The sequence below is a fragment of the Heloderma suspectum genome, chromosome 5 (assembly GCF_057233095.1).
Source record: "Heloderma suspectum isolate Gila_16-S chromosome 5, 16-S_ref, whole genome shotgun sequence".
Classification (NCBI taxonomy): Eukaryota; Metazoa; Chordata; class Lepidosauria; order Squamata; family Helodermatidae; genus Heloderma; species Heloderma suspectum.
The window spans coordinates 85,286,708-85,299,822 of NC_139462.1; the positions used below are offsets into that span (position 1 = coordinate 85,286,708).

Sequence of the window (13,115 nt, forward strand, 5' to 3'; positions counted from 1 at the left end):
TCATCATATAATTTTGTTGAGCTTCTTCTGTGCCACAGTCTGAAAAAAACTTTGTGGATTGTTCTAGTGCCTAAACTGTGAACCTCTTGTCAGCCCAATTCACAATTTTGTTAAGCTGAAGCAATTGGATGCAAGCCAAGTTGCTACCACTGAAATCAACAGGAAGAAATTCAGTTAAACTCATGTACGTATCTTGTGTACACAGCAGAAACATGCGCTGAGGAGCCAGGCCTATGATGTCTATGATTTGTTTCTGTAATGCACACAAGGTGGGAAACACCCCTTATTAACTACAGAAGTTATGGTGTGAAAACCAATATTGCTTACTGTTGCTTTAAAGTAATAAGTACACTCTTTGTTGGGAACTATGACTTATTTATACTATTGTCATGGTGGCAAGATTCTCTGATTACCTGTGACTTGCTTTAAGTTTAGTTATACCACATAGTGTGAAATTGGAAAATCTGTTCTGAGTGTGTTCTAATGGATGTAACGGTCATTAAGTATATGAGTCTTCTGACGTTGTAATCAGATGTGATTCAGTCTGTTAAATATCCATGAAGCAACATCTGCTTCGCAGAGTGACCTTCTGCTAAAGAATACTTAGCATCTATTAGCAGATCATAGTGCAGATCTGCCTTATTTGAAATGCACTAAACTAGAGTAGTCTACTGCTGTTTCGCAACTAGCGTGTAATAATTTATTGCAGTTAAATAAAGCTTAAAAAAACTCCATTAAATAATTATAGGGATTATATGCATTTCAAAAACCTTTATATTCTACTGAAATTACCCATTTAATTTCAGGGTTGGTTTGTTAAAAACAGTTCTAAAGGCATGTTAGATGCTACTTTCTGTAGGTGTTAATAAAACCAGGTCTTTTAAAAACTGAAACATATTAAAACCAAAAGCAGTTGTACCATCTGTTGTATATTAATTAGATCTTTGCCTATCAAGTGTAAACTCATTCTTAAAGAATGTCATCAAAGCTAACTAATAGAATAATATGCAAATATTTTGGACAATGGGCTTTCATTTTGGTTTCTTCTTTAGCTCTAGCTAAGGTGAAGATGATGTATAACAAACTTTAATTTTCTTTCTTCTCAGAGCAACCTCCAAATAACCAAGGCCAGTCGACCCTGCAACCTTTGCCACCTTCTCACAAGCAGCATTCAGCACAGCATCACCCATCTATCACCTCCCTTAACAGAAACTCACTGACAAATAGGAGGAACCAGAGTCCGGCCCCGCCGGCTGCTTTGCCCGCCGAGCTGCAAACCACACCCGAGTCGGTCCAGCTGCAGGACAGCTGGGTCCTTGGCAGTAATGTGCCACTGGAAAGCAGGTAATCCTTTAGGACCTTGTAAGACTACAGTTATGCTCAGAATATATAAGAAGCCTGAAATTTCCTTCCCCTTATTCTGTTAGTAAGAGTTCAAACTGTGGAAGTTTAATTCAGTGTAGCCAATATTGGTACTGCCGCAAAGTACCCAAACCTCACACTGTAACTTAATTTTTCCCTTAGACTCTTTCCTTGTAGTACATGTATAAATTCATGATTACTGTAATTCAGAGATGTCATTATCTAGAGGCAAGCAGTTTCTCCTTAATGCTACATGATTAGTGTTGCTATATTACTTATCATGAAGAATTTCTCGTCCTTGGCAGACAGATATGAGTTAAGGAGCATGAACACAGTGCTACCAGAGAAGCTTATATACCTTTTTAGCAACTTAGACGTTAACTGCTTCTCAACTTTACTATTTCGTATATAGTTATTATTTCAGCTTAGCCGTTGCTTTGTATCTAGATGTCCCCTGTACTTATGTGACCTTTCATTCTTCCATAACTGCCAGTTAAAGTTACAAATGTCTCTGTGTATTTATGCACAGACTGATTATTACCACATTAACAGGTCTGGAGTGTGAGGGCTGTCTTTTAGCTCATATAGATGAACAGCAATTATAATGTTAGTGGAATGCCATCTGTGTTGTAACCGCTGTTGAGGGTGTTTACATAACCCTAAGCTTTGATTGTGTAAAGTCTGGCCTGTATGATCTCCAAGCACCAGGAAATAAGAGCTTGCTTGGGACTGCCTATTCACCTGTGCTTGGTTGCAGGTAACTAATTCAGCATTGCAAAATGGACAGGATGGAATAGAAGTGGATGCTTTCCCATCTTCCCTTACATATGTCTGAAGATGAGAGACAGCTACCTCCTTCCTTATGCAACCTGTAACAGGTGGTGCCTGAAAATGATAGCAGTTAATGTCATTGCCAAGACTGGGTGGGAAAATTGGAAGGACCCTTTTTCCCCTAAGACCCAGTAAGCCTCCCTCACTTTGCTTAAGCCTGCGGGTCTTCTTGTGTTGAAAGATATATTAAAGTTATGTATGTGTCTATAATAGCAGAGGCCTTTCTGCATCAGGTATCATGTTTATTTTGGAAGTGTCTTTCTAGAGGGATTTTTATAAAGTTATTTCACACTTTCTATATTGTCAGTATTCTGTTTTCTTGTTGTAGCTAGGGTTTGTCAATGTGATGATAATATAAAGCTATGCTGTTACTGATTAAAAGAACAGACTGTAAAGGGACAGGTCAATATCACCCAGAAGGGATTCTTAACCTTACTAAATAACTGCCCTTCTTTCCTGAAATTCAGGAGGGAAATGAAACTGTCACTTTCCCAAAATGAAGTGGTCCTTGTGCTCCTTTTAAATGGCAGTGAAAAGCAGTGATAAGGATTTTTCCCTCTTTTTCATCATCATTGTCTTTAGTGTCATCATACCTCTCCTGCCTCCTTTTTCAACCTCTTGAATACCCTGCAGCAACCACAAACCCCTCCTCCAGATAAACATTTCCACTCTCCTTAGGTAAGATCAGCAGCTGGAGCTGCAGACCTGCCAGAGATATCATCATAGGCCTAGTTGTAACTGAAGTGGAAGACATTCGGGCTGTATCTCTTCAGATTGTGGGGGAAGGATCGCTTGACTGAATGCTTACAAAAATTTCCTGCACATAGAAACAAAATTTTAGCAGAACAGCCCCTCACCTCTGTGACATAGGTTGTGGGATAGGGGTAGATAAGGGTGGTGAGAAAAGACAGGTGCCTATCTACCCCAATGGATTGCTACATAGTTTGGCTACAAGTAAGCATTGCAATATCCTTGGGTTAGTCCAAGAAGCCGGAGGCAGAACTATATAAACCTGGTTCCTTTGCAGTTAATGTGGGCTAAGCATGCAAAGTGTCCTACTCATCCTATTTATATATGGATGTCCCAAGTGAGCTGATTGCTCTTCAGGGGGGTCAGGAAGGATTTTTTTTTCCATGCCCACCTTATTAGCTATGGCTGGGCATGTTTTTTCCGAAGGCACCATTTTACTTTCATTTTACATCTGGTTTGCTGTCATTGTCACAGTTTGGGCAGTGTCTTGTTCCTTGGGGACATCTGGCTCAAGAAGGCTCCAGATCATCATCTGATGTGAGGGAATGATGTCTGCAGAACCTTCTCCCTGACATCTAGTTTTTTATTGGATGCATTCATTCCTTCATTCATGGCTCAAGGAGCATTCAGTCATATAAGCCACCCCTGTCTGCAATCTGAAGCTCAGTGACTGCAGCCCAGTCACTGGTTGATGACCTGCCTCAGTGAAATTCTAGTCACTTCAGTCCTTTTGATCCCTTGCTGGGATGTTCTGGCATACACATGCCATTCTGATAAGCAGCTGTACCTTGCTGCTTATATATGAGCTTAAGGGTACCACCCTATGCATGTGTAGACAGGAAAAAGTCCTACAGCTTTCAGCACTCCCCAGCCAGCCATGCTAAACATATAGGATTGCGTCCTAAGTGCTTTTATAGTTACCTGATGGATGTTAACAGAGTAGCTCATTTGTAGTCTCTTGATTAAAGATATATTAAGAACCTGCCCTATGAAGAGTTCTTTCTGAAGCACTGATACTTTATTTGTTAATGTTTCTATGGCTTTTACATTGTAGCTGAATAAATGCGTATTTACATTTGAAATTTCACATTTAATTACTGCTATTAATACATGTTTCATTTAAATATGATAATGTCGTAAATCTATGTTTAGATAATTTATGTATGTATTTATTTAAAACATGTCTATCCCACCTTTCTGTTGATAGGGGATACTCATGGCAGCACACAATATATAAAGTACAATTAAACACACTATCAGTGTATCAGCATAAGACAGAACATTGGTAGCAGAAAAACAAAACCACCAGAGGCTGGCTATTTTTGAAGTTAAATTTTTTATTAAACACGAGCTTCTTGATCTGGTCCCTAAAAATATGCAGGGAGGGGGCCAGGTATGTTTCCCTGGGCAAATTCCAAACCCCGGGTGCCACTAGTGACCATCCTTATTAACCATCCTTGCAGTCATGTGAACCAGGCAGAGTGAGACAGTTCACACAGTTGCAAGGGATTAATAAGCCACCATGGCTTATTAACCACCCAGCACATGCCACTTGCTTGTCAGTCAGATTTGTGTAATTACCCCTCATCAGCGTGGCTTGTTGTGATGTCCGCACCTGCCAAGGGTGGTTGCTTGGGTTGGTTAACAAAGCACCCAGCAACCCTAACACTGGCCATGGGCTGTTACCCTAAACCACCCCAACCAACCACTCCTGCCGGGTTCGGATGTCACAACACAACAAGCCACACTGGCAAAGGGTAATTATGCAAATCCAACTGGCACACACATCGTGGTTTTCAAGCCGCTGTGGCTTATTAACATCCTGCGATCATGTAAATCAGGTTAATGTATGAACTCTATTGAAAAGTGTTGTGGTTGAAATTATGTCAGCTGATATGAAAGCAGTGTTTGTGGTGTTTGAAGGTAATCACCTCATGGACATTACATGACATTGACCATGATACTCAGAACTAACAATCAGAGGTTTTCCCATCAACCTTAACCAGCTGCATATTTCCCAAGGCTTGTAAGACCCTCTATGAGGGCACTTCAAACTCAGTCATCAGAAAAAGTGAATGAAAGGCATAGGGATTTTAGGTTAGGTAATATTAGGTCCCACATTAGGTGATTTAGAAGGAAATGCCAACACAGAACCAGGCATCTGGTCCTTCCTTACAAGAATAACACTGATCCTGTGTGATATCAGAGTACATTAGCCAGGGCTAACATTTGATACAATCTGGTATTACACCTAGTATTCTCTAAGTCCATTTTAAGAGAAATATCTTTATCTTTGATTAAGTTAATTAATTATGTGAGCCACTTAGTCGGTCCTGTGAACTGGTGAGATTGTAGTTAGTGTGTTAGGCAATTTATGGTAGTGCTCAGTAACACTATGAGAGGTGCGGGGAGACAGTATTCAAAATAATTGCTAATGTTGCATTATTTCTTTTCTCAGGATTCTGCTGTAATTAGTTAGAAACATGGCATTGTATTTAATTATCTGTTAATTTTATTACCCTGAGAGGAAAGTATTGAAAAAATTAATGATAGGCCAATATTTCAGCACATTGAATCATTTAATTAACATACTAACAGTTAAGAAGGTGAAACTTGATCAAAACGTTTGCCTATTATGTACACTTTCCTAAGTCAACAGTAAAGCAGACCAAGGGGTGTGAAGGTTTAGGAGTCGTTCAAGCTTGATAAAGCATTTGTGCTAGTAGACAATTATGTGCTTTTATTGGTGTGATTTCCAATGGAGCGCCTGCCTTTAATATTGATTAAGCCTCTGTGAAAACAGATATTAATCTTTTATAGGAGGCATTGAATCCATTTACCTGAAGGCTGAAGCTCCGCAGGAGCACAATATAATGGAAGGAGAAGGGTATATACACATTTAATAGCAGATAGTTTGATGTGTTTCATTGAAAAAGAAAGAGCCCAGATCTGTCACATGCATGATCATTTCATATGCTCTATTTTTCCATTCATTTTTCAGGAACTTGACCAAACTGAGTTACTACTAGTCATGATTTACTTCTGTTTTCAGTATATAGTATATAAAGGGGAGTTCACTGTAGCTGAACATTCATCACCATCCCTTTCGGTTAATGATGAGGTTAAAACACAAACAGTTTGATCTAGGTTCAGAAACATTTGCTTAAGGTTATGTAGCACTAGGCTCAGAAAAAAGTGCCTCCCAACACGCTGCCTATCATAATGTTTTTCCTGTAAAAAAAGGTATTGCCCTCCTAATAGCTAATTAGCCATTTAGAAATAAATCCTGCTATTTATCTTGTTCTAGTATCCACTTAAAAGTAAAAATACAGAAGTATTTTGTATATAAAATATACAGAAACATTATTTTAATAAGTCTGAAGAGACATTAAAAATTAACCGGAAACCCTGAGATATTCAGGCTGCAGTACCCAGTTTTCTCGGAATAAACTGCACTGAACTCAGTGGGACTTCCTTTTGAGTAGACATGTAGCGGATTGTGCTGTCAGTATTAAAATGTCTTGCACATAAGTAGATTTTGTTGTTGTTGTTGTTGTTGTTCAGTCGTTCAGTCGTGTCCGACTCTTCGTGACCCCATGGACCATAGCACGCCAGGCCTTCCTGTCACCCAGATTAATGTATCATGTTGTTCCCTCTAGATCAGTTATCCCACAATACTGATTCACCTTGATAATTGCTACTTAATAGAAATATACACATTTGTTTTATATATATTTATTATGGGAAATGCAAGTACCTGGCAGATGAAGTACATTATGTGAAATTACTGTTAGCTGGTACTAATATAGGTAACAGAACTGTGAAATTTATCTGATTTATAATCTTTTTGTTTTTGAAATTATGCTAGCAGGAACACCTCCTGGTGTGAAAGTTGTCCAAAGATAATAGCCCATCATTTCAAAAACATAATAGAATTTTAGAATGCAACATACTATCAGCTTGAAGATGTAGTTTATCAGTCCCACTAATACACACCATCACAGCTAGAATCATTATGTTTTTGTTCTTTTGTTTTCATATGCATTTATATTGCTTACATTTTAAAGAACTTGCAGTCTAGTTCATATGCTTTCTCCCCTCTCTAAAAATAGGTAACAGTGTAATTAATGTTAAATAATGATCATAAAAGCAAAAGCAATTCTTTTGTGAAAGTTGCGGTTGTTCTCAGGCTAAGGCAGTTGGCACAGTACTTGTGTATTATAAAATGAATGAAAATATCAGTGTGTACCTTACTGATCAATACAGTTCATGTTAATGTTATCTATTTTATTATTATTTGATTTCGTAGAATTTTGATTTCAAAAATGGTGTCAGGTATTGCCATCCTGCACCATGTAAGCCTTTATAGGTTAAAACCAGTACCTTGAATTGGGCTTAGAAACGTATAGGCAGTCAGTGCAAGTGGACCAGAATTGGTGATATATGTGTGCAGACCTTCTGGTCCCCATTATCCATCTAGCTGCTGAAGTTTGCACCAGTTGCAGTTTCTGAACCATTTCCAAAGGCAGCCCCACATAGAGCACACTGCAGTTATCTAACCTGGGTTAATCTACCAGAGCATAGTAATAACTAGAACCAGGTTATCCAGATAGGGGAATAGCTGGGCCACCAGCCATAGCTGGTAAAATGCATTCCGTGCCACTGAGGCCACTGGAGCTCAAGCTACGAACTTGTTCCTTCAGGATTGCAACCCCATCTGGACAGCTGAACACCATTCACCTGGTCAGAAGAACCACCCATTAACAGCATGTTGGTCTTGTCTGGATTGAGTTTTCAGTTTATTACCCCCCATCCAGTGGCCTGATTCCCCATTTTGCCCCATATCCTCTCCCTCACTACCTGAGAGCAGGTGGGAGGCATTCCGCCAGTTTGGCTGCCCATCAGCAGCTGGGTCAGGAGGAAGACTCCAAAAACCAGTTAGCCAGATGTCAAAGAAGTGGTGCTTGTGTACTGCTTCTGGGAGCTCCAGAGCCCAATGTCAGGCCCAGCAGATAAAGGCCTTCTCCAGGGATAAAGCACAGCTGGCTCGAGTTATCAGTCAGCCTGTGGGAGGCTCTCAGCTATTGCTGGCGATGTCAGCATCCCCCACAGCAGCAGCAGCAGCCAAACAGCAGCAGGCTGTTTGCAGAGCAGGGACCCAGATGGTAAGATACAACTCACCTGCTCAACAGAATGTTCCAGCTGTCTTGCCTGCTGCTTCAGGGCTATTTATATGTTATTATAGAATCAATGTACTACTTCTCATGCCTGTCCTGTTTTTAACCTAACTTGGGCTCTCTTCACAGTTTTATTAGATGGCAATATTGTATATATGACAAGGTTATTCGTTATTGTTGTGTTATTAGCTACAGAGAAGAGGCAAGTAGCTTGAAACAATCATGGCTTCTATTTTCTGAAAGTTAGGTATAGTTACAGGTGTCAGAAAGGCCAGGTAAGCTATTCACCCCGTTGTCTTTGGATTTCTGGAGCAGCCATTAGAATCACATTCGTCAGGTGATAGCAGCCACCTCTGTTAATGGGAATAGAAGGATATGGCTAAATCACTACTTTTCTCCTATAACAAGTATATTCCTCTATTTATTTATTTTTAAATGATCCAACCATCATATATGTTCTTTGACTTTGCTTTACCTTAGTTAATCTTGGGAAGTGAATAATTTAATTTTTGTGAACCGCCCAGAGAGCTTCGGCTATTGGGCGGTATAGAAATGAAATAAAAATAAATAAATAAATCTTTTATTCTTGGATTTATAGCGAACTAGGTAGTTATATTTGCTTGCAGGTATAGCAAAGGAGATAATCTCTTGTGCTTGAATATACTGTATATAATAAAATGTAATCTACATATTCTTAACACATGGAACTCACTTCTAGTCAGCCCCCCTGCTAAATAAAATCCAGAGGACAGTAATGCTCAGATCTACCATATTTGTGAAATAACAATATCCAGAACAATCCCTGTCCCTGACAAAGCCTTGCATTCATTGCTGTCAATACAATTTCTGGGGTTGCCAAATTGTATGCTTAAAACCCACCTATATCTTTGTCTCTTATGCAATGGGAGAGAAGGAAGCCATGGCTTATCCTACCTGTTCCTCTTCCAAACTGTTTATATGGTTTCCTCCCACGACTGCTGTAACAAGCAGGATTCTAGAAGTGCCACACAGTAAGCAGGATAGACAGTGGGACTGAGGCACCGGTCTCACCTGCTCTATCTGGGAATTTAAAGATTCATTAGGGATCTCGGCACTGTGACACAACAGCCTTAAATATGCCCTGCTATTGAGCCTTTGATCACTTATTGGTGCTTTGTGACATGCAGCGACAATGGGATTTTGTGCATTACATTCATTTTCATAGGTTAGTTTGAGGTAATCTGAAATATATATATATATATATATATATATAATTCTTTGTCTGTTCAATGACCTGGACATTGCAATGGTTAGACCACTGCAAAAGGCAGTATTTGACGTGTCAGTGCAAAATGAGCCAACGGTGTTGCCTCTTCATTCTTCATTATAATCAGAACTATTCAATCAACAATTATTTTCTTCTTTCAAAAATATGATCAAACTGCTGAAATATTTTTCTGTTGCAAATTTCCTCTAGGGATTGGTTCTCGGTGTGCATTTTATTCGCGGATGTAACTATTTTTTTCTTGCATGTTCACTGTTGTCAAAAGGTTTTTCAACAAGAGGGAGTGGGGGACCTCTTAACTTAAGGTGAGGGTGGGCAACCTGTGGCCCTAGGGTTCCATGTGGCCTGCGGCCTAATTTCAAAAGCCTGCTGCATGCAATCAGTTCAGCCCTCTGGCAAAGGTCATCTTTCCCTTCCCTGGCAGCCCACTACACAGGAAGGAAGAGCGAGAGACAAAAAAAGGGAGTGGCAGAAAGAGAGAGAAAAGGGAGTGGCCGAAAGAGAAAAGGGGTGACCCACCCACTGTTGGCTCTGCCTATGCCCATCATTGGCTTTGGTTCTGCTCACCACCAGCATGAGGCCCCAGTCAAAGTGTTGCCAAGCCCTGACTGGGAGGATGTGTCTGGTCGTGCCGTTTCTCCATATTTCTCAGAACGTATATGCATGCAGTACATATTCTTCTGTGAAATAAAACATATATTGCACCCTGAGCCCTTTCAAACATGCCTGCCTTTGTGTTCTTGGTATATCGTGCTTACCTGTACGGGTAGCAATGCCTCACTGAGGGCTCCAGACATTTGTGCTAGAGTCTAGAACACGTAATTACTTATTCAATTATTGTTTAAAAAAATCTACTGCTGATCTTCCATCATTTGAAGCAGCTTAAAAACATACATTAATACTTTAATTTAAAAATCCAAGAAATTTACAGTCAACACAAAAACCAGGAACAACTCCAATCTACAGCAGCAGATATAGATAATTTAATAACACAGCTGAAATTCCAAAACCTTGCCTGAAAAGGTATGCCTTGCAGTACTTTTGTAACATTAGCATTATCTTATGCTAATGCTCAGGAAGCATTGCAAGGCATTTCTTTCTAAGAACAATGCAAGGCATACTTCTAATGCATACCTCCTCTGGTAGCGCATTCTAGAGCCTCAGGGTGACTTCTGAGAAGGCACTACTTCTCTCTTCTTCTACAGTCCCAGTTTGTTCTGTATTTTGTTCCATGATGATCCAACTGCTTTGGCCCAACAAATGTAGGCATTTGCGATTATATGAAACTCTGTGGGATTATATTAATTACATTTATGTAGACTCTCTTGTTGATGGCATTATCATTCCCAACAGCAGCTTAGCCAGAAAAGTATCCTGCCATCTAGGAACAAGGTTGGCAGGCTCTTCTCCCAGAGTGAAATAGTGGTTGCCTCAGTGGGAGAGGCCTCTAAGGGCAGCCTTTCCCAACCTGGTGCTCTCCAGGTGTTCTGGATTGCAGCTCTGATCACTTCCAGCCAGCATGGGCTGATGGGATTTGTAGTTCAACATCTGGAGGGAACCTGGTTGGGGAAAGCTGCTATAGGGATCTATAGCACCTATAGCACCTCTCCTTTCACATTGGGTATGGGAAGATGCCTCTTTGGCAGAAGCAGTGCCCTATGTACTGCTTTTGGTCTTGAGCAGCATGACCAGCCAAATAATTCATTTAGAAAACTGTGCTGCATAGGCAGAAGTCAGCATATGAGGCTCCACAGCTGCCTTAGCAAGCCCCCACTGAAGTAAAAAAAAAAGCCTTCCATCATTGCAGAAGCCAGTGGAACATCTTTAAATTCTAGGCTGTAAGGGACAGTGCTAACTTGGAATGGAGTGCAATTCTCATATGACCTCCTGAGCAAGTTGCTTGGGGATGGTGCTGCCCAAATAAAAAGCAGGTTGTGATCCACCATTCCTCTTAGTAGTGCCTGGGGATTGCAGACTCGATGAACCTAGCTGACTGCCTGGCTTCTGTCCATGAACCAGCAGATGGTTATCTCTTCTCTAAGCTAAAACCATCAATCTTATTGTTAAGAGTTGGGTTTCTCACATTTTAACAGAAGTAAATGGTTTTTAAAAAATATTTCCAACTATCTTTGTCCACAAAACTCTATGAAGTTGTAGGGGAAAACTATCCATTATTACACACTGATGTTTAGGGTAGACATCAGATAGTGTTATGATATCACTCTTACTTTTAATTAATTTTCTGGGTAGGGATTTCAGTGGCTTTTTCACAATACATAAAATACTCTTATTGACTACTTTTAACTCATCCCTATCATATAAGAAACTGTTTCTGACTTATCCTCGCACTGATGGATAAGTGGCTCTCTTTAATGTGGGTGATATTTATTTTGTAAGGTTTCCAGTTGGTGATCTGCGCTATACTGCCTTTGGCTGGATTTACAAGCTGTTCCTAGTTCTTTAGAAGACGTTGTTTCCAGTTAATTTGATTTTACTACCCTACTTCTGTGTTTTCTCATCTTGTACATTCGTATGTGTTTTTTAACTTGTTTTCTATCCTGGTTCTTTACTAAAGAGCTGGTAGTGGATTCCCTCAATTTTGTGTTTCCAAACAGAGAGAGACAAAACGTAATATCTTGCTTGTAATTATACTTCAGCGTTCTTTAAAAACATGTAACAGGATAACAGCAAGGGTAGACTCCAGAATCCTATTTGTGTGAAATCTAAATATGTCATTTCAGAGACATAGCTATATTAGTCTGTTGCAGCAAAGTCCTGAAATCTCAAACACTCAGACATCTACAGGTAGGCTTCTGCCTGCTGGAAAAGACATCTACCAAAAACGTTGGAGAGCCACTGCCAGTCAGTGTTGACAACACTGAGATAGATGAACCAGTGGTCTGACTCAGTATAAAGCAGCTTCTCATGTTCCTAACACTTCAGCAGTAAAGTTTTCACACTTTATTATTGTTAATATTGAGAAGTTACACCATGATAACATTGTCAGTATTTAAGGTGCCATGCAATTGTATGGGTATTTCCCCCTAAATACGTCCTTACATTCCGTTATGTTTTATCGAGCATGTTTTGTGTCTCTGGATAAGATCTTTTTTTAAAGGTAATTGAATATTTACACTTATAAAGTAATTACCAACTTTTGATTCATAGCTCTGTTTTCTTGCTAATGCTGCTAGCGGTAAACAGAAAAGCTCTTCAAAATACTGCATAGGTATTATTTATTTATCTTTCCTTAATACAAACATGATTCTACTCAAGAAGTAAAATATAGGGTTTTACTTAAGCATCTATTCAGAAATCATAAAACAAAGAAATTTTTGTTTTTGAATAAATTATTCATCTTCTATAATACTATTTACTGAACTGTCTGGCACTTTTCAGTGGGATTTTGCTTCTACAAACCTTTGCAAAACATTAAATATGCCACTTTGTGATCAAATCAAATAAATACCTGTAAAATAATCAGTTTTGAAATGATGATATGCAATTATTAGAAGTCTAAATCTTCTGCTGCAATTTTTAGATGATTAGTGTTTACACCAACATGAAGTCAAGTGCTGCCAGAGAAATTTGTATGCCAAATCTGCATGAGCAGTAAAGGCTTTTCCTCTTCTTTGGCACTGCAATCTTCTGTCCTCTCACATTGGCATCCACAGAAATTTTTCCAGGAGGGGAGGGCAAAGCTGCACAGCAGTTTGTGGTTGTAATTAACA

General features: G+C 39.5%; 1 protein-coding gene across 2 annotated transcripts in view; it reads left to right on the top strand.

The window, feature by feature from the left end:
• Positions 1–13,115, top strand: part of TENM3 (teneurin transmembrane protein 3) — a 445,596-nt gene that overhangs the window by 256,104 nt on the left and 176,377 nt on the right. For both annotated transcript variants that reach the window (XM_084856497.1, XM_084856499.1), the window contains exon 5: positions 1,107–1,344. In XM_084856497.1, the coding sequence (XP_084712623.1) occupies positions 1,107–1,344 (238 nt within the window). The remainder of the gene's footprint in view (positions 1–1,106; positions 1,345–13,115) is intronic.